Source organism: Amphichorda felina, assembly GCF_050947745.1.
Source record: "Amphichorda felina strain 45539 chromosome Unknown scaffold_1, whole genome shotgun sequence".
Classification (NCBI taxonomy): Eukaryota; Fungi; Ascomycota; class Sordariomycetes; order Hypocreales; family Bionectriaceae; genus Amphichorda; species Amphichorda felina.
The window spans coordinates 994,685-1,020,979 of NW_028145049.1; the positions used below are offsets into that span (position 1 = coordinate 994,685).

General features: G+C 57.1%; 9 protein-coding genes across 9 annotated transcripts; 7 read left to right on the forward strand and 2 right to left on the reverse strand.

The window, feature by feature from the left end:
* Positions 1-335: 335 nt before the first annotated feature.
* On the forward strand, positions 336-3,739 carry RIC1 (RIC1-domain-containing protein; the record flags this gene model as incomplete). The annotated part of the gene is made up of 3 exons (XM_083189820.1): positions 336-731; positions 784-2,961; positions 3,017-3,739. 3 exons carry the CDS (start codon positions 336-338, stop codon positions 3,737-3,739), a joined length of 3,297 nt encoding a protein of 1,098 aa, XP_083053679.1.
* Positions 3,740-4,398: 659 nt separating this feature from the next.
* On the forward strand, positions 4,399-5,438 carry CKB2 (casein kinase 2 regulatory subunit CKB2; the record flags this gene model as incomplete). Its single annotated transcript, XM_083189821.1, has 3 exons — positions 4,399-4,455; positions 4,638-4,883; positions 4,968-5,438. 3 exons carry the CDS (start codon positions 4,399-4,401, stop codon positions 5,436-5,438), a joined length of 774 nt encoding a protein of 257 aa, XP_083053680.1.
* Positions 5,439-5,998: 560 nt separating this feature from the next.
* Positions 5,999-7,368, reverse strand: ACO1O0_000323 (PAP2 superfamily-domain-containing protein; the record flags this gene model as incomplete). The annotated part of the gene is made up of 2 exons (XM_083189822.1): positions 5,999-7,112; positions 7,193-7,368. 2 exons carry the CDS (start codon positions 7,366-7,368, stop codon positions 5,999-6,001), a joined length of 1,290 nt encoding a protein of 429 aa, XP_083053681.1.
* Positions 7,369-10,102: 2,734 nt separating this feature from the next.
* On the reverse strand, positions 10,103-11,347 carry RML2 (mitochondrial 54S ribosomal protein uL2m; the record flags this gene model as incomplete). Its single annotated transcript, XM_083189823.1, has 3 exons — positions 10,103-10,201; positions 10,266-10,339; positions 10,399-11,347. 3 exons carry the CDS (start codon positions 11,345-11,347, stop codon positions 10,103-10,105), a joined length of 1,122 nt encoding a protein of 373 aa, XP_083053682.1.
* Positions 11,348-12,829: 1,482 nt separating this feature from the next.
* CLB2 (B-type cyclin CLB2) lies at positions 12,830-14,488 on the forward strand (the record flags this gene model as incomplete). Its single annotated transcript, XM_083189824.1, has 4 exons — positions 12,830-12,838; positions 12,916-14,145; positions 14,206-14,344; positions 14,400-14,488. 4 exons carry the CDS (start codon positions 12,830-12,832, stop codon positions 14,486-14,488), a joined length of 1,467 nt encoding a protein of 488 aa, XP_083053683.1.
* Positions 14,489-15,688: 1,200 nt separating this feature from the next.
* On the forward strand, positions 15,689-16,979 carry ACO1O0_000326 (WD40-repeat-containing domain protein; the record flags this gene model as incomplete). The annotated part of the gene is made up of 4 exons (XM_083189825.1): positions 15,689-15,807; positions 15,975-16,257; positions 16,327-16,690; positions 16,771-16,979. The coding sequence occupies 4 exons, from the start codon at positions 15,689-15,691 to the stop codon at positions 16,977-16,979; spliced, it is 975 nt and encodes a 324-aa protein (XP_083053684.1).
* A 1,583-nt stretch (positions 16,980-18,562) lies between these two features.
* On the forward strand, positions 18,563-21,549 carry ACO1O0_000327 (transcription factor domain-containing protein; the record flags this gene model as incomplete). Its single annotated transcript, XM_083189826.1, has 6 exons — positions 18,563-18,863; positions 18,938-19,355; positions 19,422-19,691; positions 19,763-20,426; positions 20,487-20,726; positions 20,794-21,549. The coding sequence occupies 6 exons, from the start codon at positions 18,563-18,565 to the stop codon at positions 21,547-21,549; spliced, it is 2,649 nt and encodes an 882-aa protein (XP_083053685.1).
* Positions 21,550-22,101: 552 nt separating this feature from the next.
* Positions 22,102-24,111, forward strand: ACO1O0_000328 (glutathione S-transferase family protein; the record flags this gene model as incomplete). The annotated part of the gene is made up of 6 exons (XM_083189827.1): positions 22,102-23,049; positions 23,127-23,221; positions 23,293-23,476; positions 23,538-23,618; positions 23,685-23,810; positions 23,869-24,111. 6 exons carry the CDS (start codon positions 22,102-22,104, stop codon positions 24,109-24,111), a joined length of 1,677 nt encoding a protein of 558 aa, XP_083053686.1.
* Positions 24,112-24,523: 412 nt separating this feature from the next.
* Positions 24,524-25,854, forward strand: ACO1O0_000329 (Acetokinase family-domain-containing protein; the record flags this gene model as incomplete). Its single annotated transcript, XM_083189828.1, has 2 exons — positions 24,524-25,284; positions 25,350-25,854. The coding sequence occupies 2 exons, from the start codon at positions 24,524-24,526 to the stop codon at positions 25,852-25,854; spliced, it is 1,266 nt and encodes a 421-aa protein (XP_083053687.1).
* Positions 25,855-26,295: the final 441 nt, after the last annotated feature.

Sequence of the window (26,295 nt, forward strand, 5' to 3'; positions counted from 1 at the left end):
ATTTAATATTACGACGCGAAGTTCACTCAGTCCGTCCCTTTTGGCCCCACCTCCCCACCAATTGTCGACTTACATAAGACGCCAAGACTACAGGGGCAGGAGCTCCTGGCGCGACAACTCCAGTGGGCTGGTGCGTGATGTCGCACCCCGTTCGTCGGCTACAGCTCCAACGACCTCCTTGTCTCCAGAGCTTCCTATCAATTGCGCCCCCATGGCCCCGATCAAGTCGTCGATAGCGGGCCGTACATGGAAATGATTGAGCCGGCGCCTTCCTGACGATCCGACTCGAAGCGCTGCGCCCCCATTGACTGCTGGGGAGCCAGCTCACTGCCGCCATGTACTGGCCGATAGGGACTCCACGCATTTACGCCACCAGCAGCAGTCGAAACCCGACAGTCAAGCTCGTCGAATCCCACGATGGCATCCAGAGCCCATCCGGGGTCGCACCTGAGCCGTCACCTCCATCTGGCAGCCTGCATCCCCGGGCGGCCGCAGACGGTCACAGTCAGGTCGATGTTCAAGCTCCGACAACCCCGATAACACCCCTTACTCCGGCCGTTCAGTCTGTTGAATATGACGATGGAACTCCTCCAAACTCTCCCTCGCAGCAGCAAGAATCCGAGACGAACAAAGTCCCCGTAGCGGACCCGATCCTGGCCTTGCGCGTCTCTCGCGCCGGCCACCTGTTCTCCGTCATCACTGCGACATCCATTAGCGTGTGGCAGGCAAAGGTATTTCCCCCTCCCCCCCAAGTCTCCTCTCGAGCCCCTCTCACCATCATAGCCGTCCGTCATCCTTGCTATAGTCGTCCGATCCGAATCCTCCCTCCATCTCTACGGCGAGAACGTGGACCTTTTCCTCCGCCCAGATTCGGCAATTCTAGTCGTCCGCACGACCCACGGCTACCTCATTACCTATTCACTAGCGACGGACGGAGAGTCTCGTGTCTACCGGCCGAATTTCCCTAATTACCATAACGTCCAACGCCGGAGGCAGAATTTGGTGTCTGGGCAACAGGGTCTGGCTCCCGATGATTTCCTGTGGGGTCCTGGGGAGGGATCTGGCATTCGCGATATCAGCATACGCTTCCGCATGGTTATCAAGGTCGACGCTGGGATTGAAAGTGCCCTGGCCCTGGATGATGAGCTGGTTGTGGCAACCAGAAAGCCAGCTGCAGTCCAATGCATCCGCTGGAGCCCCGAGAACAGCGGCAGCCAGACCAAGACCGAGCTCATAAGTCGTATGGGATGGGTGGAAAAGAAGGTGTCTATTATCGAGATGACGCATGACCGTCCAATGAATCTTTATACGTGGATTACTAGCGATGGACGGGCATACGCGGTTCAGAGATACCGCCATCGTCAGGATCATGCGGGTAACGAGACTAACGACGCCGATAGCAAACGACTTTTTAAAGGTCACTGCTTCCATACGCCACAGGACTCCTCTTTATATGCCGTACGGGCGGTTGTCAATGCCCGATTCTCCCTCATCGCCGTTGGTTGTGCGGACGGGACAGTCCAGGTTTATTCGGTGAGAGATTACGAGGGCAATGTACCCCATTCTCATACCCACCAAATCCCAACTTCGGTCTCTGCCTCGGGCCCTTTCACGACGATCAGCTATTCTCCAGACGGTTATGGGCTGTTTGCCGGCTTTGAGAAGGGGTGGTCGACATGGTCCATGTTTGGCAAGCTCGGGACCAACAGCTTTTCGTCTGACGAGGCCATTTCCGCTAACAATGGCGAAGAATGGTTGCGGGGGATCAAGGAAGCCTCGTGGATTGGTGGTGGCTCAGAGATTCTCATGATTGGGCGAGGACACGAGGCGGTCTGGTCTCTCGAGATGGCAAAGAGCGCGGTTACTGGGTGCTACAACGAAGCCAATGTGTTCCGTACTGTCCTCCAGACGCCCACCGGTGTCATGGTGTACAGGGGCTACGATCTACCTGATCTTACCAGCATCTCTGCGGAGCCCTTCCTATGGCATACCGCAAGAATACCCGCGACATATTTGCTCAACCAATGGCCGATTAGACAGACGGTCATTTCCCCAGACGGGCGATATGTGGCAGTCGCCGGCCGCCGAGGGCTGGCGCATTATAGCGTCAACAGCGGACGATGGAAGACGTTTGCCAACGAGACCATGGAGAACGACTTCCAAGTCAGAGGAGGCATGTGCTGGTACCAGCACATCCTTGTGGCAGCGGTGGAGAGTAACAGGTCCTACGAGCTCCGGCTATTCTCTCGCGAGACTGCGCTGGATACGTCGCACGTTCTCCACACGGAGCCAATTCCGGCCCCGGTTGTACTGATTACCACTTCGGGCGAGGATTCCCTTCTCGTATACACCTACGAGAACTTGCTCTATCACTACATCTTCACACCGTGGTCTGGATCTGTGCGGCTAGTCCAGGTGGGGCAGATCGCATTCCACGGTATTGTCAGGTCGCCTGCCCGGGTCCGAGCGCTGAGCTGGGTCCTGCCAGAGAGTCAGCTCGTTGATGGAGATCCTTCTCAGGATGTCGCTGTGGCGTCCGTTATATTCCTCGTCGACGGTAAGCTGGTGCTGTTACGGCCCTCACTTAATGAGGAAGGCCAGCTCAAGTATGACATGCGTGTCATTGCGCAAAACGTGGAGTACTATGCCAACATGAGGGATCAACCTCTACTCAATGGCAACCAGAGGGTAGGCGAAAGCGAGGGACAAGCCGCAGCCACGGCACTCCGGGAATCGCTTTGGGTATTTGATGGCGTCGAGCTCAAAGCCTGGACCCACTTCAACGATGTACTAGAAGCAGCTTCAGGGGAGGCATCAAAGGAGCTGCCACCATCCGTTTCAGTTCCGGTCGACTTCTATCCGCTATCGATTCTCTTGGAGAAGGGGGTCGTCTTGGGCGTCGAGTCGGATCTCGTCCAGCGAAGGGACGTTTCGTTTTCCTTCTTCCACTTCGCCATAAGGGTGAGGCATACAGCACCACAGCTTTCTAATGTTTCATCGCTAATGTTGATTCCAGACACATCTTGTGCTCCCTGACATCCTGCGCTTCTACTTGCGACAGAACCAGACTGCAGCCGCAGCGACACTATCGCAGCAGTACCGAGACTTGGAGTACTTTGCCCACGGATTGGAGATGCTTCTACATAGAGTACTTGACGAGGAGGTCGACACCTCACCGGTGCCCGAAGACGCCGTCTTGCCGCGAGTACTGTCGCTCCTGTCATCCTTCAGAGAATATCTGGATGTGGTGGTACAGTGCGCGCGGAAGACAGAAGTAAGGCAATGGAAGACGCTTTTCGCCTACCTGCCACCGGCGCAAGAATTGTTTGAGGAGTCGCTGCAGAGGGGGTCCCTTAAGACAGCAGGTGGCTATCTGATTGTCCTGCATACATTGGACGAGTTGGAGGCGGCAACCGAACAGCCTGTGCGACTGCTGACCCGAGCGATGAAGGAAGGCGACTGGGATTTATGCAAAGAGCTGGCGCGGTTCCTGGCAGCCATGGACGAGACTGGAGAGGTTCTCCAGGAAGTGATGAAGATGGCCAACCTGGCCATGAAAGGGCAGAACGACGAAGGGGTTGTCAGTCGGTTGGCAATTCCCTCTTCGAGAGTACCGAATGGTTCGAGCCGGAGCGGCAGCGGAGATGAAGATGGAACAGAGTCAGACCGACGGTCTGGCAGCGATACGGCCAGCATCATCTCGGCGATCAGTCCGTTGGATGGGATGGGCACGTCTTGAAGATATATGACCGACCATACATTTGATGATGCGGAGACTTAAGTATGAGGGCGCTACGATGGGAGTCATGGATGTACTGGGAAGTGCATTTGCAAACGCTGGAGTCGACGCTGGGGATACCGGCATTATTTGATATTGCCAGGGTTGGAGCATAGTAATATTTTGCATGTGTTGTTTGGTGACACGGCTGATGCAGCGTTGACGATTGTTGGAGTACGAATATCATATATGTCAAATAAGCGACCAGTTGAATATAGAAATTTGCTACCAAGAAAGTTGGCCGGTCTATCATGGGCTATTCCTCAACGCCGATTCTCAATGATTCTGCTGCTCGGTGGTGCTGAGTCAGTCACGTACATCGCACACTCTGGGGCGCCTCAGCCTCAAAATATGGTGGGGAGCAGCCGAGGGGATCTCCCCCCACTACCATCCAACTCCCAGCACCACCATAAGCCCGACGTTTGCCTCGCCACGACCTCGAGACCCAAGACAACTGCATCGACGTTCTGCATATATCTCGTCCACGCAATATCGCCTAGACCCCCACCGCTCTCCTATCGATCCGCGCGCTCCTGGGCATGGTCGCTCATTTCTGAGCCTCCAGTTCTGCCCGCCCCTCCCCCTCGGATACCAGGCGTCCCATCCTCCCGCTCGCGACCATGGAGGACTTTGTCAGCGAGTCCGACAGCGACTACACCAGCTACTGGCGAGATTGGGTAAGTTTCTTGCCCCAGGGGTGGAGGATACAGCGGCAGCAAAGTTTTGGGGGGGGGGGATCCAACTGGACCCTTGATGGCACGCGCTCTGCGACGTGGGGCACAGTTGGGCCTCTTCGATGGAAATATCCTCTCGCGGCTCACATTGGCGATTACCGTGCTAATTAGTATGGTCATGGCAGTTCATCTCATCACGCGGCAATGAGTACTTTTGCGAAATCGATGAGGACTACCTGACGGACCGCTTCAACCTCACGGGCCTCAACACTGAGGTCCAGTACTACCAGTATGCGCTAGACCTCGTCAACGACGTCTTCGACCTCGACTGCGACGATGACATGCGCGAGACCATCGAGAAGTCGGCCCGCCACCTGTACGGCCTCGTCCACGCCCGCTACATTGTAACTACCCGTGGTCTTGCTAAGATGGTACACCTCCCCCGTAAAGTCAAACGAGAGACAGACCATACTAGAGTCCTAGGCTGACATACACCTCTCTCTCTTCGAAAACAGCTCGACAAGTACAAGAAGGCCGACTTTGGCAAATGCCCGCGCGTCATGTGCCAGTCGCACCCGCTCCTCCCCATGGGCCTCTCGGACGTGCCCAACGTCAAGCCCGTCAAGCTGTACTGCGCACGGTGCGAGGATATCTACAACCCCAAGTCGTCGCGCCACGCCGCCATCGACGGCGCCTACTTTGGCACCTCGTTCCACAACATCATCTTCCAGGTCTACCCGGCCCTCATCCCCGCCAAGTCCGCCGAGCGCTACGTGCCCCGCGTCTACGGCTTCAAGGTCCACGCCGCCGCCGCCCTCGTCCGCTGGCAGGGCTCCCAGCGTGAGGACATGCGCCGCCGGCTGCGCCGCCTCGGCGTCGACACGGGCTTCCGCGCTGCGGACGGCGAGGAGGACGACGAGGACGAGGTCGAGTTCGAGGGCGTGGATGGGCGGCTGGTGCTCGCTGAGGGGGCAGGCCTGCGTTGATGAGACCCCGTGGGGGGGTCTCTAAGTAGAGGTTGGAGTGCGAGAGTCTTGATGGACAGCGCGGGCTGGGGATCCCGTGGCATAGGTATTAGAGGATTCTTTGGCAAGGACTGTGCTTCGCCAGTTGATGCACCTGCGCAGGTGTATTAATACCGGCTCGGCGTTGGGGGAGGGAAGCTCGGAGCAGATGGGGTCTTTACATGCGTACAAGCCGTCCAAAAAAAAAACACAAATAAGATCTTCACATGCATAGTTCTATGGCAGTCTTTCTATGTTGGGAGTATTCAATTACTTGGCCAGACCAAATCTAGCCGACTCAAAACAGTCGCACTCTATCCGTACCGTAGTATCTTTGCACATAAAAAGCAGTAGCGCTCATATCATATCATATCCGAACCTCTCTAAGGCAACGAGAACCTGACTCCGTACCATGACCAACCATATTCTTTTCCAGTATTCCGGTGTTCCTACCCGGAGTAAAAACCAACAGATGTTGCAGAAGTGACATGACGGCCGTAGGCCGCCCAATACTGCACATGGTAAGGAGGGATGTGGCGTTGTTAGATTCTATTATCCATCCTGTGCATTTCCACGTCCTGGAATGGCCCTTCGTTATATCCGCTCGCACCGTAGGCAACCGGCCTCTGCGTCATGTGGCTCGGCCCCGACTCCGCATGGTGGTCGTGGTCCTGGATCTCCATGTCGTTGGACACGCCTATGCGGTCGCTGGCGATGGGAGCCGGAGACTCGCTTTCCGGATTGTCCGTGTAGCCCAGACGGCCAACGCCGGCCCAGAAGGCCCGGTCGCTGCTGCGGGGGCCCCAGGCCCAACCGGCGCCCTCCTGGATGGGCAGGTGGTAGTAGCGGAAGCTGTAGATGGCGGTGGCCAGGCCCATGAGGTAGCCGAAGAGGATGTCGAAGCCGTGGTGGCGGAAGTCGTACCAGCGCGACGAGGCGATGTAGATGGAGCCGCAGAAGGGGGCGAGGGTGAGGACGAGGAGATAGATGGGCGGCGCGGCGGCCTGCCGGCGCAGCGACGAGATCTTGGCATTGTGACTGGGCTTGCTGTTAGAGGGTGTCGAGGCCTCTGAGCGGTTGTCCCAGTTGTTCTCGGCCTGCACTCGCGATGGGAAGGCGGCGTGGGAGAGCGGGCTGGAGCCGGCTTGGGGGACAGCAAAAGGGATGGTCACGGCAAACTTGCTCGCAAGGAACAAGGAGAGATAGACCAGCCCGGCGGAGGCGGTGGAAGAGTGCCCGCTAGGGTAGCTTCGGAAGCCGTCGTCGAGCTTGTGGGCGTCTTTCTGGGTGCAGACGGAGGCCGCATATAGGAGTCCCAGGGGGTTCTCGCCTGCGAAGCCGCCCACAACGTGCTTCTGGATATTTTCGAGATCAGGCTGGCAGCGGGCGAGCAGGTCGGGTCGAGGCTTGCCAAAGAGATTCTTCATTCCCGAGGTGAAGAAGAAGGCGGAGCCGATGGACAGGAAGAGGCCCAGCCAGCCAACGTGGAGCTCCCAGAGCTTGCGTTTCCAGACAAGCGACGCGGGGGTGTTGGCGGGGACCGTGGCTCCGGGGACGAAGATGAGAGAGACGATGGCGATGACGACGAAGGGGACGGCCCCCATGAGGACGACGAGGAGCCATGTCGGGACGGCCTCGCTCTCGGTGAAGGGGAATCTGTATGGGGCAACAATGTCAGCTCAAGGTCCAACGGCCGCAGGGCCGCGGGGCCACCTGTATCGAAGGTCGGGACGTACGAGATATCGGGATCGTTGAGAGAGAAGGGCCGCTTATTGGGCTCGATATCGCCCAGGACGGTAGCGATGCCAATAGCAGCGAAGATGACAACCCAGTCGAAGACGTAGGAGATGGCGAGCTTGATGGGTATGTTGCGCCTTGTGGACGCCAAGTGATCAGGCTGTGAGCCTCCCATTTTGCTGTACGGACGGCGCATCCGGAATGAGGGTCTCTGGGGAGAGGGTTTGAGCGGTGGATGGCGTCGTGTTTTTTGATCTGGCCAAGGGGTGCTGCGGAGGCCAACAGGGTGACTAACAGATAACCTTCCAAGTTGAGTTACAGCCACCTGTCTGCTAATGGGGCCAGCAGGCAGTCCAGTAGGAAATAGCCAGGGACTGGTGGGGGCGATGGCAAGGCAGGCGCTAATATTTGTAGATTCGTCGGGATGAGACGTGAGAGATCAGGGTCCTATGGACTGTAGTATTCGCACTATGGACGGAACCGCCGCGGAGTCGCAACTAGGCTCTCGGTTAGAGTCGATCATGGCGGCTGCAAGATACCTCAACTAGGTACCCTAGGAACTTGGAGGGTGGTGTGAGGTCATGCAGGTACGTACAGCGACTGTGAGTGGGTGGCAACAAAAAGAGCGGCTCAGCACTGGCGTTGAACTTCACACTGGGGTCGGATTGATGTGAGAGACGAGATGGTGGAGGAGACAGAGAAGGCCAAAGTCACGATGAGAACACAAGCATTCTCGGCAGTGACAGACAGGGGGGGGCTGGATGGACAGTGGACTCTGGCGAACTTTGTTTCACAGCCGCCATCAGGTTCAGTGCCTTGTGCTCGCAATGCCTCGCAACAGTGAACAAAAAGCCCCCGAGGCAAAAAAGGCTGCCTGGCGCTGCTGTAGCTTGTGGAGATGACACTGGCGAAACGCCGAAAGAGGCCTTGGGAGGGTCTCACCCCGTTCTCAGAGCTCAAAGCCTATTGGCAGTGTGGATCAACCTTAATCTTTTTTTACGCCTGCCCGTGCTAAGTAGCCAGCGAAGGCTTGCCAAGCCACGCGTCCACTGCCGATACATACGAGTACGTAAATGGCAAATTGCACAATGATCTGACTTCATGAGATGGGAGCAATTACGAATAGGAAGTACGAGTACTATGTAGCGTTCAACTACGCTACCCCTCCAGAGTACAGTGGGCGAACGATGTGCAACGGCGACATCAAATAAAACTCGCACGGATTCCTGGGCGAAATACCCCCTATTTTGTGCAACAAGCTTACGGATACGCAGGTTACGTATGGTAACGCACGCCAGACGTGGGTAGCATCACCCTACTCGTACAACTATTGCGTGCGTATCCTCCGCGAGGCTGTGCAAACGCCACCGATATTACGCAAAGCATTGCCGCCCCAATTTCGGCGTGATTGGCACCGAAAACGACACGCATTGCGTCGTGCTCATCCCAATATACAATGACATTATTAAAGAATTTGAGCCAAATGTCCACGAGCTACTCTGATTACAGGTCGCACAAATCTCAACGCCAAGCCGGGTCGTCCCAGAAGCGTAGTCCCCAACCCAACTTAAAACGAAGGAAAAGCGGGTCATCCGAATCGATATATCATAGTACTCCGTACTTAAGGACGAAATCAAGAGAACGAGGGAGGAAGGAGAGGGGAGAGATAGGGTGGTAAAATAGGTATTATGTCATGGTATGCTGTCTCAACAGCAAAAAAAAAAAAAAGGAGCACGCCTCAATAGGTGGGATCACCCCCAAGGCAGAAGACTACCAGTGTGTACGAGCTCGAGAACTAACTGCCTGATGTGGTTTGCCATCTTATGTGCTCGCCTTACATTTGACCGGAGATATTTAAGACGACAGAGTGCTAGTGCGAGGAGAGCGGAAACACCTTGGCCAGCTTGACAGTGAACAATCTTCTTGTCGCAGACCTGTTACTGTGGCAGTTGCTGCTGTTCTAGGCATGTACCATGTGCTTTCTTGTGTATAGTACTAGTTACCTAGTACTTACGCGGATAATAGATCTGCATTGTGAAAAGTCAAGTGAGAAAATCCAAAACGCTCCCAAAAGCTACGTCGGGAAGCAGAGGACTCGGCACACAAGATCGATCTTTATTAGCACTAATAACAAGTCGACTTCATGGCGATATGATATCAAACTACCAAACCTGGGTAGGTTGAATATTTCGTACCCAACCTATCTTTTAAGGAAGGACAACTACTAGCTCTTATTATATTTAGGCTTCCTAGTGTCAAATATTAAGCTTTGGGAAATCATGTATTGGGATATCTAGTACTATATCCAAACTTAATAGTGTTGTGGAGAAGCTCTGGCAAATTGAGATTCGTAGGTATATATCACTCCAGGCAGTGTATTGAATGGCAAGACGATAAGGTCGGCGGCCCTTTAACGGTCGGGATGTCCTTGTTCTTCATGTACAAGGGCATCGTCATCACGATGGTGTGCGTTCTCAGCAGCGCGATTGGAGCTCCGAGTCTGAGAGTAAGCTCCCTAACCCTACCTAAGCACTCGAGAATAATTATCACGCGCATAACAACGTGGCGCTGTATCATAGGGCTTCATTGGGTAGGTAGTAGGTAATGTAAGTTTATCTTAACCTCTACACCTAGGGGGTTAAGAATCTCCATATCGCACCGAGACGAGCTGCGTGATCATGGACCTTTTTTTTTTTTGTCAAAAGCCCTGCATGAGGGCTTCTTCTCCAATACCCCTAAACGCAGAGATAACCACAGGTACAATAGAATACAGTGACATTGATGTGGTATATGGTACAAGGTCGCCCATAAAATACTAGTACAGGGCACAGGTGTGTCCATGAGCAAGGTCATCGCTGACAACCCGCTCACCGACGATTCACCTGAGCAAGCCGCCATCTCTATTCCCTCTACGACTTGTTGCGTCTCCTGCCAAAGTTGCGCGGCCGGGGCGTCACCACCCAGCTGTTGATGTTGTGCGTGCGGCGAGTCTTGTAACCACTCTTGGTCTATAAGGGGTGGTGTCAGTTTGCGCATTCTCAATACCTCGACGGCGGCACCATATCCACTTACAGGCTTGCCCCAGGGCGTCACAGGATGACGGTTACTCTTGGACTTTCCTCGTCCACCACCATGGGGATGGTCAACTGTGGCTGCTGTCAGTAATTGCACACAACTTCAACCCGGAAAAGCGTTTTGGACTGACCTTTGTTCATGGCCACACCACGGACTGTCGGCCGGATACCCAGCCAGCGACTGCGTCCGGCCTTGCCCAGCTGGCGGAAGCCGTGGTGGATGTTGCTCGCAACACCTATCGTGGCGCAGGCGTCCTTGCTCACACGACGAACCTCACCACTCTGGAGGCGCACCTCAACGTACTTGCCCGTCATGACCTTGGTGCCATCGTCACGTGTCTCCTCGTTCTTGTTGACGACAACGGCCGAGGTTCCTGCACTACGGCAGAAGACGGCGCCTCGCGAGGCGGCCGACCCGACAGCAAAGACAGTCGTGCCCACGGGAACCATGTGCAGCGGGAGGCAGTTGCCCTTGAAGGCCGTCTTGGCGGCGAGAATACCAGGATCGATAACGCCTCCCATGCTGGCCAGGAGCTTCGCGGGGATGCCCGCGCGGTAGCTGTGCACGACGTCTCCGGCCCTCAGCCCGTCGCTGGCCAGGATGTACGACTTCTTGCCCGTGGCCTTCTCCGTCACGAGAGCAATATGGGCACTCCGCCCGGGGTCGTACTCGATCCGGTCCACCAGATGGGGACCAGGCACTTTGCGCTCAAAGTCGACAGTGCGTATCCTCCGCTTGGCACCGCCTCCGCGATGCCTCACCGTGATCCTGCCCGAGACATTTCGTCCACCCCTCGACTGGCCCTTCTTGGGGAACGTCAGCGGCAGGTAAGGTCGGCCCTTCCACAGATGGTCGTTGATCGGCCGCTTTAGATGTCGCACACCCGGCGTCCGGGGCTTGTACGTCCGAAGGAAAACGGCTCCGCCGGATGTGGGCTCCGGGGTGTGGGCAATCGTCTGTGAGGCTGGCTCCGGGTCGCTCGACTTCTTGGTGGCGTAGAATCGCGGCGCGGATCGGCTGAGGGAGAGGAGCTGCAGGCTTCTGCGGACTGCAGACAGCTGCAGCCGTGGCTGTAGCATCTTGAAAGATTGGCTCTGGGGTTGCAACGGTCGTCAATGGATGGCCTCGATTCGACTTGCGCTCGGGAGAGAAGAGTGGGAGCTGGGGCAGCCCGACAGCTCGCACAATTCCCTCAGAGCGGTTCGGTGGTGGCCGGGAAGGGTTTCGAACAGTTTCAACTGTGTCGCCGCATCGATCTGGCAAGCTCCCAAACGGCTGCCGGCTGCGAATGGACTGATCAGCTCTCACCAGCACGGGGTCGAATCTGCCGTGCCGTTGAAGTTCTCGGTTCACATTGAAATTTGCCCGGAGTCACGGGGAAACCTCCCTTCCGATCTGCTGTGGCTTGCTGTGGCCTCTCGCCCGCCAAGCCACAGTGAAAATCAGCGCGACGAGCCACCAGGCCCGAGCGCCGTCGCGCTCTCAGCGTGCCGCCCAATGGGGAACCCGTTGCTATGCGGTTGCCATTGTTTTGATGGGGTTCAACACCGACCTCCCTGCAACTAGCAGACCGGGGGTCACGCCTCGCACACGTCTCTGGCAGCACGCGTCCGCCAATCGCCAGCAGTGGTCTCACTCGCTTGAACAGTCTTTATTAATTAATGCTGCCCTGTCTGGACTCAAAGCATTCGCAACGTCTTGGAACAAACTTCACTTTCCCACAGAGAACTACTCTTTTCTCGCGTTTACCTTATCTTAAACTCAGGCATAGAGTTATCCTCCAACGCCTTGTCAACATCGTCGGTTTCTGTTGCAGCATCATCGCGTCTCGCGTCCAGTCTGGCACGTCGCTTTATTCAGCAGCGGAAACAGCAGCAGAAGACGGCCACTGTCATCCAATCCTGAAGCACTTTCGGGTGGAACACACGAGTATTTCTGACGTAGCAACGTCCAATTGCGGCCCCCAGAGCAGCCGCGCTTTAGAACAGCAGGAAGGTACGTACCGTGGATGGTGCTGCCCGCGCCGCTCCACGTCCCTCCCCTGCACGGCTCCGCTCGTCAAAACACCTCGACCAGGTCGAGCTGCCCTCACCAGCGTCCTCCCGACATCAAAACACCTCGCCCTTGGGTGTCCTCTCTCCCACGTCAACACTATATCTCCGCCTCCGCCACGCATCCATTGAGTTTGACTTTGGAAACAGTAGCTCTAACAGGTCTTTTCAGCGTCCGCCCCATCATCTCAGCAAGAGCACTCGCCAGCTTTCTCCTGTCGCCATCCAAGCCATCATTCCAAGACGCGCCCTGTCTTGTGTCGGACATTCATTACCTTTGCCAGAGGTCAGTACCCAAAATTCCTCTTAGTCTGAATCGACTGTCTCAGCACCTGTTTGCCTTTTTCTTTCACTTCTTCCAACCTCTATATTGTGCATCTCCCTCTCTTTTTTTTCTATTTCTCACGCACTTCTTCGAAGTCTGTGTCCACTAACTCTTCTCCACATATAGCCTGGCCCTCTGACGCTGCATACACAACCTAGTCAGCCGAGTTATTCCTGACTATCAACATGCCTCCCGTAAGTGCCACCTACTCGGAGCCCCTCTCCCAGAACCCCCCGAAGACGCGTTTTTCTTTGGTCTGACTGTTATATAGAGTCGTCCCATCACCCGTCCGCGGGTCCAGAACGAGAATGACGAAAACACCACCACGACGCGTTTGACACGGGCCAAGGCCGCATCCAACGCTGCTGAAGATCTGTCAAAGCCTAAGGGCGCCTTGCAGGCCAAGAAGTCCGCCGCCAACACGGCCAACGCTGCTGCCCCGCGGAGACGCGCTGCTCTGGGCGATGTCAGCAATGTAGGCAAGGCCGATGCCCCAGAGGGCAAGAAGGCCGCCAACGGCAAGACGGGGCTCGTGTCCAAGGCTGCTCAACCCAGCGGTATTCAGAAGGCCTCAACGCGTCCAGCGAGTAGAGCCGCTCTCGCCACCAAGGAACCCAAGAAGGCGGAGCCCAAGAAGTCAGGCGCCGGTGCCCTCGGCACCGTGCAGAAGCGAAAAGTGTCGGCCACAGCTGCTGCTAGGGAAGAGTCAGTTACGACCGAGGAGGCTGAGCCCCTCCGCAAGAAGGCCCATACCATGGACGCCGAGAAGCGCGCCCGATCCGAGTCTAAAGTGGACAAGGAGAACGCTCCCGCTGGCGCCGCCGAGCCTGCGGCTGACGCCGAAAAGTCCCGAGAGGCCTTCCTCTCCCACGTCAAGTTCCTCGACGACGAGGATATTGACGACCCCCTAATGGTTGCCGAGTACGCCAACGACATTTTCGAGTATATGCGCGATCTTGAGCCCGCATGCATCCCTAACCCCGACTACATGAATCACCAAGACGATTTGGAGTGGAAGACGCGTGGAATTCTCGTGGACTGGCTCATTGAGGTTCACACCCGCTTCCACCTCTTGCCTGAAACCCTGTTCCTGGCTGTCAACATCATTGACCGCTTCCTGTCTGCAAAGGTGGTCCAGCTTGATCGCCTTCAGCTCGTCGGTATCACTGCCATGTTTATTGCAGCCAAGTACGAGGAAGTGCTCTCGCCGCACGTCGAGAACTTCAGGCGCATCGCGGACAACGGCTTTAGCGAGACAGAGATTCTAAGTGCCGAGCGATGCGTCCTGAACACACTAGACTACGACCTCAGCTACCCCAATCCCATGAACTTTCTCCGCCGAGTCTCGAAGGCCGATAATTACGACATTCAGTCTAGAACAATTGGCAAATACCTCATGGAGATCAGCTTGCTGGACCACCGCTTCATGGAATACCGCCCGAGCCATGTGGCTGCCGCCGCAATGTATCTGTCGCGACTGATGCTTGACAGGGGCGAATGGGTAAGTTTTGCCGGCCGTCTGTGATGGTTAGGACATGCGTGACTGACGGATTTAAATTAGGACGACACCCTATCGTACTATGCCGGCTACTTCGAGGAAGAGGTTGAGCCGGTTGTTAAGCTCATGGTGGACTATCTGGCGCGTCCCGTCTGCCACGAAGCGTTCTTCAAGAAGTACGCCAGCAAGAAATTCCTGAAGTGTACGTGATAAGCATTCCATGAGACTCCATGCTGTTTACTGACCTGGGTCTCCAGCTTCTATCCTTGCTCGGTCTTGGGCAAAGCGGAACGCGTCCCTGTTCGATCTCACGGACCTCTCGCTCCCTGTTGACCAGCTCTCATGAGTAATCAACATCACGCCACCACACCGCGACTAACATGAATCACAAATCTCGGAGGTCACATACCGCGGTTGGACCAAGATTCATGGCCAACCCCCTAATTACCATGATCTGATCGGCGACTATCCCTGTCGCCAGCTGCCGGGCTCTGTCCGTTAATCGCGTGACAGCCATGGAGCCCGGCCACACTTGGGGTGGTCTTTTTCTTTTTGACTGCACAAATGCCTGCGGGGAGTTGACCTGGTTATTATGCTTTCTTATTCATGATTACATGTTGTTTGGTAAAGGCTCGGGGCGGACTTGGCGGCGCAACCGGCGTATATTGGATTCGGACATTGAATTGTGGTTGCCTTTTTTGCCCCTCGGGGACGAGACGGAGCTATTCCCAACAAGGCCCAGTGCCTCGGGACTTGGGGCCAACGGCAGAGGAAGCTCTGCCCTCCCGTGGCCTAGACAAGGCTTGGATGTCACGGGCTTCTAGGCAGACTCTGGTCGGACTTTTGGAAGAAGATGTACATAAAACCTGTGTTTGGTTTAGGCGAGCATTGTTGCGAGGGAATGAGTGAATTGCATTGATTACAGACTACGAGCACAAAGTTCGCCTGGAAAGCCGATGCGACTACCACCCAAGTTCGAGAGTGTCGAAGCAAGGTGATAGTTAGCAGTGTTGTCATTCGTAATGTTGTCTACTAGTACTATCTACTCGTACTATCTACTCGTACTTGCCTAGTAAGTAAGTATCTTCGACACCAATAGGTAAGGTACTTATAGTATTATGGCATCGTACATAGGTAGGTACTATGTTGTTGGAATCCGGTGTGGCCCTTTTAGCCTGGTGGCTTCCATTGTTGGTGACAAGGTGGGGCGGGTCCTCTTCTGGACCTGCGCCGTTCTCTCAGCCTTGCAGTTGGCAGCTCTCTCCCTCCATCCATCCTTCAACCATCTGCTCCACAACATCAACAATTCCCCCATATTCAGCCTTGTGCCCCGTCCAACCCGGACCATCTCCAATTTCTCATCGCTGGTCTCATTTATTCATCTCATTCTTCTCGCGCACCTACTTGTGAGCCTCAATCACGCTTTGTTGAGCACCCAAGGTGCGCAAGCCATTCGTGAGGCTCATTGTCAACGCCCAACCAGGACCTCATCACATTAGATCCGCCTCAGAAACCTGGGCCTATCCAAGGACAGGTGCCACACAATATGGCTCCAATTCTACGGCCCCGGCAAAGTTTGGCAGCCGAGAAGTTCTCGCCGTACTTTAGCAACCTGAGACCTCAGCTGTACAATGATCCCAACGGCTCAAGGTCAGGTTCGAACAAGTAAGTGCTATCCCGTGCGGCCCCAGTGCGAACCGTCCAGGATTTGGCAACTGATTCCTTGAGAAGCCTGAGGTCTATTGCGTGGAACCCGTTGGGAACTCTAGTGGCTACCGGCTCCGCGGATAAGACTCTGCGAGTATGTACGTTGTGATCCTCTCATCACCTAGCGTGGACAAGGGCGGCGAGACTGATTCTAGGACGTGGGAACCAGGGAATCCCGAGAAGCCGCATGTCAAGTTCTCAACCGAGCTCAAGGGCCACTCGGCGCCCATTGAAAAGGTGGCATTCAACCCGACCAAGGATGCCGAACTGTGCAGCGTAAGCAGTGACGGTGTTGTCAAATTCTGGGACGTCCGGACCAAGAACTGCTTCAACGAGGTCCGGGACCTAGAGGATGCCTTCACGCTGGCCTGGGCACCGGATGGGCAGACGCTGATTGTTGGTAACAAGGTGAGTTCAGCTGCTCCCTTGACAAGTTTCCTTTAGAGCACGAGACACTGACCAGCTCCTGCACAACAGTCGGACAACATTTTTATACTGTCGCCCACATCTCCCACGCCCCTGGCATCTCACCAGCAGCCGGTGCAGACAAACCAGATCTCCTTCTGCTGGAGCGGCGAGAAGGTCTTTGTGACGACGGCAGAGGGCCGCATCCGCATCCTGTCGTACCCGGAGCTCGAGCCCGTGATGCGGCTCTCGTACGACGCAGAGCACGAGTTTGCGTTGAGTGGCCACACGTCTAGCTGCCTGACGGCCGAGCTACAGCCGACAGCGCGGTATCTAGCGACGGGGGGCTCAGACTCGATCATTGCACTGTGGGATACCCATGAGTGGATCTGCCAGAGGACAATCACGAGCATGGTCGGGGCGGTGAGGAGTATCAGTACGCATAGACAACCTTCCCCTCCCCTTCCCTCCTCTTTCTTTTTGCCATTGACTAGTCATTGCTAACGCCTATCCCAGGTTGGACATTTGACGGGAGTTACATTGTGGGAGGCAGCGACGAAGGGACAGGGCTGGATGTGACTCACGCGGAGACGGGGGACAAGATACATACGTTCAAGACGGCGGGTGCATGCCCCGTGGTGGCGTGGGCGCCTACGCGGTACTGGCTTGCTTACAGCGATGCGGGCGCCTTGAGGATAGTTGGGGTCGACGTGGATAAGAAATAAGCCCGGCAGTCTTCCTGGCAAAGGGGGCATCTGGAGTTAGGGCCATGGCATGAATACAATACTACTTTAATCGCGGCCAACGTCGGTGGCTCCGCTTAGTGATGGCGTCTCCCGTAGCAACGTGGAAGCCACCAGCCGAGTCCCGAACGGGACTACCGATGAAATGTGTGCATTTTCGGGCCCGAGAATTGATAGGGCTGCCGCGGGTGGCGGTGAGGCGGACCGGCTGGCGCTGGGAAGTCAGCGCGGGTCAACTTGATACCGGGTCGACCACTTGTCAACGACCCAGGGTAGCATCCGTGCATTACTATACTCGGCGGCCAAGGGCAAGGCTGAAGACAGGTCGGGGATGCCGCAGAGGGGAGGGGAGGTCATCATCATGAGCAAGCATTATCTGCATCAGACACTCGTAGGGCTGAAGGCGGGAAAGCCAATGGCATCGCTCCGCATCGTTCCCCCCCGCCCGTCATGATACTCCCAGGCCCAGCGTGCGTGGTGTTGACGAGGCCTCCTTGTTGCCTGTCTTGAGTTACCCTATGCTTTGGCCAGATCGGGTTGTCGATCCGACGCGAGAGAATACGTGGTCCTCGGGTCACAGGCTTTGCATTTCTCGACGGGTCGTTGTGTTATTATTACTCGCTCGGTGTCCGGGGGATGGGGGACACTGGATGGGCTGATTGGGGCTGTGCACAGCTTTTTAGCACGCTCGCTGGGACTTGTGGAAGCTGTTCAGCCAGGGAGAAGAGGGTGTGTGCGTGTCGTCACCGTGCTGGTGCGGAGTTCTGAGCGAGAGTCCCATGAATTGGGCAGGAGACGGGGCGCTGGATGGGGGATGCAGAATGTTATGTACCTTATGGTATTGGAACGGGGGCGTCATCGTTGCATGGAGCAATTAATTAGAGGCTGGAGTCAGTTGCCGTGAGAGCTGGGGCTCGCCGAGGTGGGTGTTGTAGACGCAGTTCATGAGGCTGGGCGTTCCATGTTGCAGGCTTGGAGGCTTGGAGGCTTGCAGCCGTAATACAGGTGGTACCTCAGGTACTTTGGGAATTGCGGGTGGGGGTGCAGCTGCTGGTGTCCCTGGAGAAGTCGCTCTGAACGTCGGCCGCTTTCTTCAGCACCGGCCGGTGCTTATTAATGGCCTGGCGACGCCCGCGACAGCGCACTTACAGCGAGCACCCCATAAGCCTCCTTGGAGAGTCCTGGAGTCCTGGTCGCTGCCCCGAGACCATCGCCGTCTCGTCCCCTTCCCGAGGCCCTGGCATCTTCATCCCCCCGGTCTGGGACCTCGACATTCTTCTCATCATCGAAACCCATTCGATCTCTCTGCACCCCGGGCGCTCTAGTCTGCCACCGCCAACACGCCTCGCGTCCAGTGCCCAGGCATCCAAACGACGACGAATCCCGAACCACGAATCCCTGGGGATCGGGCTTCACGTGGAGCACCCAGCTCTGCGTTCCATCAAGTGTCGGATACAAGTGGCATAGCCAATCGTCCATACCCGTGGCCACCGAAGCGACAACGTACATACGTAATACATAGTACCTAGCGAAAACTCGGCTGGACCGAGATACTCCGCATCGCCATGACCAGCCCTTCGGACGAGTCCAGCAACGGCCAGGCATCGCGGGCCCAAAACGCCAACTGCGATGCCGACTCCACCGCCGCAACGATCCAGGCCGAGATTCCCATCCCCGACAACTCGAGCGTGCCTAAGCCCAAGCGCCTGGCCTGCATGATATGCCGGAAGCGCAAGCTCAAGTGCGATGGCGTCCGTCCCAGCTGCAGCACCTGCTCGCGCCTGGGCCACATGTGCGCATACGATGAGCAGCGCAGGAAGAGCGGCCCCAAGCGCGGCTACGTCAAGGCTCTCGAGGAGCGTCTAAGTGAGTTGAGACACGGCATCCGGGATGAGGGGCCGGTTTATTGTGGTGCCACCCGACACTGACACACCGTGCAGAACAAGTAGAGACTCTGCTCAAGTCCCAAGACCAGTCGCCCACCAACACCAGCCCCACGGCCAAGAACATGGCCAGTCTGCCCATGCACGGCGGGCCGGCCCAGCAGCGCGGTATGCCCGCTGCGAGCAACGCGCCCATGGCCATAGGTGCTGAATGGGAGATGGATCGTCGCAACTTCAACGGCGAGTCGCCCCAGCAGGGCGCCCCCATGGATGACTTCACCTTCCCGCCCACCACCATGGGCATGAATATGAATAGCGTCGGCGGAGACTTCACCTGGGAGATGATTGGTCTGGGGCTCGAGGAGCCGCTGCCGCCCCAGGAGACGATTGACGAGCTGCATCAGATCTACTTTGAAAAGGTCCACCCGTCGATGCCCATGATTCACAAGTATCGCTACCTGGCCGCCATGAACCTGTTGGTCCCTCCTCCTACCCCGATCATATGGATTGGAGAAGATAAAAGCTGACCCCATTGCCACAGGGCGCCAAATCAGCGGCCTCCCGTGTGTCTGAGATATGCCATGTGGACCATGGCCTGCTCCATCACGGACAAGTACACGGATATGAGGGACCTGTTCTACCAGAGGGCGCGTAAATATGTTGAGGCCGACTACGTAAAGGGCTACGGAGAGCACATGATCTCGGTAGCACACTGCCAGGCTCACATCCTTCTGTCGTGCTACGAGATGAAGCTGATGTACTTCCCGCGAGCTTGGGTCAACACCGGCTCGGCGGTCCGCCTTGCTCAAATGTAGGGATCACACAACCCCTTTATACCCGGCTGGAGCTCTCCTGACATGGGGACTAACGCATGTGCCACAGGATCGGCCTAAATCGCCTGGATGGCTCCGGCCTCGACGTGAAGCAGTGCCTGCCTATCCCCAAGGACTGGACCGAGCGCGAGGAGCGGCGGCGCACATTCTGGATGGCCTTCTGCCAGGACCGGTACGCAAGCATTGGCACGGGGTGGCCGATGATGATTGACGAGCGAGACATCATGACGAACCTTCCCGCGTCTGAAGAGGCCTTTGATATGAGCAGAGCGGAGCAGACACAGACTCTTGCTGATGCCACGGGCCCCTCGGGGGCCTCGAAGCTGTCTTCTTTCGGCGCGATTGTGCTCATGGCATGTCTCTTTGGTCGCAACCTGGTCCACCTCCACCGTCCAGATGCCGACGATCAGGATAGCGACCTCAACGGCCCGTTCTGGAAGCGGCATCGCCACATGGACAACATCATCCTCAACACATCCCTATGCCTTCCGTCCAACCTCAAGCTCCCCGCCGGCATATCGAATCCAAACGTGGTGTTTTCCAACATGAGCATCCACACATCCACAATCTGCCTGCACCAGGCAGCCATATTCAAGGCGGAGAAGAACAAGCTGCCGGCGTCGGTCGGGGCAGAGAGTAAGGTGCGGTGTATCACGGCGGCCAACGAGATTGCCAGTATGATGCGGACAGTCTCACACATGGATCTTGCATCGGTAGGTGGGACCCAGAAGGGAGCCAACTCTACAATACCAGTTTCTGACTTTGGGAAATAGATGAACCCCTTCATTTCGTTCTGCTTATACGTCTCAGCGCGTGTATTTGTCCAGTACCTGAAGAGCCGCCCTGATGACAGCCAGACGGCCGACTCGCTCCGGTTCATGCTCTCGGCCATGAATGCGCTGAAGCGGCGGAACCCACTGACGGAATCGTTCCTCGTCCAGCTAGATGTGGATCTGGAAGCCCTGTCCCTACGAATCCCCACGCTGAGGAACGCCTTCACTCGCCCTCCAAGTGTATGTCACCTCTCGTCACCCACTATGCTTGCCCTCTGCGATGGAGCATCTCGCTAACACGGTGTAGCCCGGGCACCAGAACGGCGGTAGGGCCAACCCCGTATGCGAGAACCCGAACAATATACAAGGTATAATGGCGTACCGCAACGAGTGCGAGTATATGAAATCTAGAGGCGACGACGGAAACCCGGCGAGCGGCCCGGAGATTGTCGAACCTCGGAGCGGCCTTCCAGGCCTGGACAGTTCCACATCGGCCGGATTCAACTCGCAGGCGTGGCTGTCGGCCGAGCAGTCCATGTCTGGCATGACACCGAGCTCAGGAGGCATGTACGATAAGAGCGGCCCAGGAGGGGGCCATGGAGGGAGCAGCGGTGACAACCAGGGAACGTCGGGGTCTCCTGACGGGGGCCAACCTGGTGGCCTCACCCCCAACTCGAGCTGCAACGGAGGGAGAGACGGGGCCGCAGAGTCGCGGGGACATCTGGCGCCGGGGCAGATAGGCGGGTCGGGGCGCAACTCGTTTCGGGCGAGCCCCATCTCGCCGCATCAGAACCTGATGGACCCAGGCGACCTGGGCGGGCCCACCCAGGGCACCTTTTTTGGAGACCCTGCCAACGGGTTCGCCGTGTCCTCGAACATGAACGAGCAGCAGCAACAGCAGGGTGGCTTTGGCATGGCGAACGGTGGGTGGGGGGACATGGCGGGCCAGCAGAACATGCCTCAGGTCGGGGATGGGGTGCTGCGGGCGCTGATGAACATGGGACCGATGGATGCCATGGACCTGTCGTCGTGGGACCAGGGCAACGAGAATATGAGACAATGAAGGGATACATATGGGCAGATATCGACTGATATGTCTTTTCTTAGTGAGACGACGGCGTTCTGGCGGGCAGGGGGTTTGTACGAGTACGAATACCATAGGTAGGGAAACGGGGGGCTACACTCCGCTTGGGACGGGAAATAGGGTTGGGTAATGTGGGAGCCTGTAGCGTTGTTTCGAAGAATACGTATTCTGCATATAAATGGAGACAAAGCGGTACAATCAAATGTATGTTTATGGTGAGTTTCACTGGTGAGGTGAGGAGAGCAGGTTCATATGAGAGTATGAGAAGATGTGAAAAAAGTGGGGCCGCCTCTCTCTCTCTCTCTCTCTCGCTGAGGCAGCGACGAGGCAAGTGAGCGCCTGCCTCCCCTCCGCTAAAGCAGCGACTCTCTTTGCTCCTCCACGCCAACGCCTGATAAAAGCAGCGGCCGTCGAAGCGTCTAAAGGAATCCCCACGATATATTCCAGTTGCAAGGCCAGTTGCAAGGCGACTTGTCGATGGCCGCGCCAGGCAGCGTCTCTTTCGCCCCCGGCAGCGCGGCTGCGGTTGAAATGTCGGGCGCGCCATACCGCGTGTCCATGGATCATCTGGGCCTGGATGGATATTCTCCCACCATGGACGCCACGACGGCCCAGTATCACCATCATCAACATGCTCACTCTGCTGCCCCTCCCCATCACCACCATCATCCGAATCAGCAGCGCCACGGCCCTATTCAGCATCCGCAGCAGCAGTTTGGAAGGGTGTCATCCCAGCACCAGGAGCCTCGCAATGGTGGTGGAGTTGGTGGCGGTCAGTTTGGGATCCTTGCACCCACGACGGTGCCCCAAGATGCCTTCACTGGCGAATCTCACGGATCCCTGGAGGGCGCCCTGGAAGGACCCAATGCGGACGGCAGCAAGCAGCAGTCCCACAGCCAGCTCAGCACCAGGATGGTGGTCGACCCGCCTGACTTGGCCGCCTGGCGCGAGAAGCTCTTCAACGTCGACGACATGATCATCCTCACCAACGACCAGTTCGAGACGTACTTTCCCCACGTCGACAACGTCTACTCCCACCGCTCCACCCAGCGCTACAAGCGCAAGCCCTTTGTCTCCCACTACTGGGACTGCCGCATGAAGGGCCGCCCGCCCGGCACCCCCAAGAGCGACGACCCCAACAAGAAGAAGCGCAAGCGCAGCGCCCGCGAGCGCGACCTGTGCGACGTCAAGATCAAGATCACCGAGTACGCACCGGGCGCCCAGATCCAGCTCGACGACGGCACCTCGCCGTCCTCCTTTGCCCAGCAACAGCAGCAGCAGTTGCTGCCCCCGCCCTTCGAGGTCGGTGCGGGCCAGAAGTTCTGGACCATCCAGCGCGTCAATGGCAACGGCGGCAACGGCAAAGGTGACGGCGTCGCGGGCCCGCACCGGCACACGCTGGCCAAGAGCGACGAGATCAAGAAGAATAGCGTCCAGCGCTACATGGCCAAGCAGGAGAAGGAAACCAAGAAGACCCAGGTTGGTTTTTGCACTGTGCCTACATTAACATGCAAGGTTGTTGAATGTCGAGATGCTGATGAGTCGGGTTCCCTCAGAAACCGGTGCCGCGCAAGGCAACAGGATCGGCTCTGGCGACGGTCAAGAAGCACGCCAAGGACAGTGACATGAAGTTCTACGCTGCCTGTTTCTGGTGAGTCCCTGGATATCGATCGACATGTGCTTGGGAGAAGGGCCCGCCGCCATTCGTCTAACACTGTCTAGTCCCTTTTCACAGCGAGTCTGGATTGCTCTCGAGGCGAAGGGTATGGCGTATCAGTACTGTGAGATCGATCCGTACCGTCGGCCGGCACCGACGCAGTTTCTCGAGGCCAACCCTCGAGGGCTTACACCGGCCATCCGGCAGGGGGACTGGGCATGCGCTGAGAGCGCCGTCATCCTCGAATACGTAAGGCACTGTGCTCCTTATTGTACCCCGAAGCGCCTGGGCTGACAAGGCGCTGTTGCAGTTGGAGGATCTCGACAACAATGTCCGCCTATTCCCTACCGACCCGAGGCTCAGAGCCAATTGTCGACTATGGGTTGATCACGTAAGTTACGGGCTGAGTTGACGACAAAGTTTGGGATGAAGCTTACACGTACGTCCGTACCTACAGGTCAACTCACGCATTGTCCCAGCTTTCTACGACGTCCTCCAGGGTCAGGACATGACCCTCCAGGCAGAGGCCGTGGACTGCCTGCAGACAGCAATAACCAGCCTAATCCTCGCCGCAGACGAACATGTATACTTTCTTCCTTCCGAGCTCAGCCATCGTGCTAGTCCACTGACAGTTCCATTAGGGCCCTTACTTCCTCGGCAGCGGCCTCAGCATCGTCGACGTGCACTTTGCCCCCTTCGCCCTGCGCCTCTCGCGCGTGCTCCAGCCCTTGCGAGGCTGGGTAGAGACGGTGCCAGGAACTCGATGGCATCGGTGGCTCGAGGCTCTCGAGGCAAATGCCCACATCAGAGCGACGACGAGCGGGCGGGAGCTGTACGTCGAGACGACGGAGCTTCTCCTGCAGAAACCCTCTGTCCTGGGTTGAGCCAGCCCGTCGGATCCAGCTATTACTCACATGGTACATATTACCAGAGATACCCACTGGGTACTTTCGGAGCCAGGATGCGCCACACACGCGTATCCTAATTGCTGAAATCCCCGGGTCGTGCCGCTGCCTCTCTCTCTCTCACACACACACACACACACACGTATATCAGATACACCTCCAGACACACTATGACACCACCACCACCATCATGGGTAGGCCCCACAGGGCTCGACGTCAGACTACAGTCATGGATACTGGAACGCCCAGCGCAACCTAATTCCCCTGCGGCGGCAGCGATCCAGCCTCGTTTCAATTGTGGAGGCGCCATGGCAATGGGGGAAACGGCTAACCCATCGTTGGACCTGTTCTTCTTCATCACAAGCAGTGCCACCACCACCACCTGATATCAATGAAGGTCATTCTCTCCATCAACGCCGGCTCGAGCTCCGTCAAGATCTCGGTGTATTCCGCATCCGATCGCCATGCAAAACCCTGTCAGATCGCCGAGGCCCAGGTCAGTGGCCTGACTGCGCCGCCGCCCAAGATCACCTACTCTCGCCTGGGCCAGTCGGTCTACAAGAAGAAACAGGTTGAGGCCAAGGACCAGGATTCCGCTTTCGCCCTGCTCCTCCAGACCCTCGTCGACGACACCCAGCTGGGCGACATCTCGCACAGGGACGACATCGCCATTGCCTGCCACCGCATCGTCCACGGCGGCAACTATGACGACTCCCAGGTCATCACCAAGGACACCTACCACCACCTCGAGGCCCTCAGCGACCTGGCGCCCCTGCACAACGGCGCCGCCCTGGGCATCGTCGACTCGTGCATCCGTCAGCTCCCCAAGACCCTCAACGTCGCCTGCTTCGACTCCCAGTTCCACACCACCATCCCCGCCCACATTTCGACCTACCCCATCAACCAGGTCATTGCCCGCAACACCGGCCTGCGCAAGTACGGCTTCCACGGCATCAGCTACGCCTTCATCGCCCGCTCCGTCGCCCAGTTCCTGCACAAGGACCTCTCGAGCCTCAACATAATCGCCCTCCACCTCGGCAGCGGCGCCAGCGTATGCGCCATTAAGAACGGCAAGAGCTGGGACACAAGCATGGGCCTCACGCCCCTCGCTGGCCTCCCCGGTGCCACCCGCAGCGGCAGCGTAGATCCAAGGTAGGTTTCTCCTCCTCTCTCCCTCAATCCACATCTGCTTACCATCCCCCCCTTCTCTCCTCCAGCCTCGTCTTCCACTACGCCAGCGACGTCGGCAAGCTATCCCCCGCCTCGACCGCCCACCTGCACATCTCCAAGGCTGAGCAGATCCTCAACAAGGAGTCCGGCTGGGCCGCCCTGACCGGCACCACCGACTTTGCCACCATCGCCGCCCGCGACACCCCCGACAGGCAGCTCGCGTTCGACCTCTTCGTCGACCGTGTCTCCGGCTTCGTCGGCTCCTACTTTGTCTCTCTGGAGGGGCGGGTCGACGCCCTCGTCTTCGCGGGCGGCATCGGCGAGAGGAGCGCCGCGCTACGCGCCGCCGTGGTGGACAGGGTCGGCTGCCTCGGGTTCCACATCGATCGGGCGAAGAACAAGGCCGGGGTGGAGGGCGTGGTGGAGGATCTGAGTGGGCAGCAGCAGCAGCAGCCGTCGGCTGGGGGCGACAACAGGGTGCTCGTCTGTCAGACAGATGAGCAGTTTGAGATGGCTAGGGCATGTGCGAACAAGGACGAGCTGTGGGTTTGATCTTGGCTCAATTGGCACGATTGTACATGATGAGAGAGAGTCGCCCAGGTTCAAGAGTACATGCGGAGCCAGTGTGTTGCGCAGAAAAGTCAAATGGTATCAATTGATGCTCAGTCGATGAGCTCGCCCGAGCCGAACTGTTCAATGTCCTGAACATTGAGGTATCTCCAAAAAAAAACCCTCCTCAAGGGCAGTGCCCATACTATATACTCTGTCCGTCCCGTCTAAAACATGTACATCCCTAACCCGAGTAATGAGTAAGGTGGATTGAAGGTAATAGACATATCCACCAACGCCATGCAAAATTTTATCCCCAAGATGGAATCAAAGATCCCACCACATTATTCCCCAGACTCCGTCTGCACCAATCACCTCCCATCCGGGCCACCAGCGGCCGATGAAATGAATCATGATGAGCCGTCGGGCAGTGTTGAGCGCGTC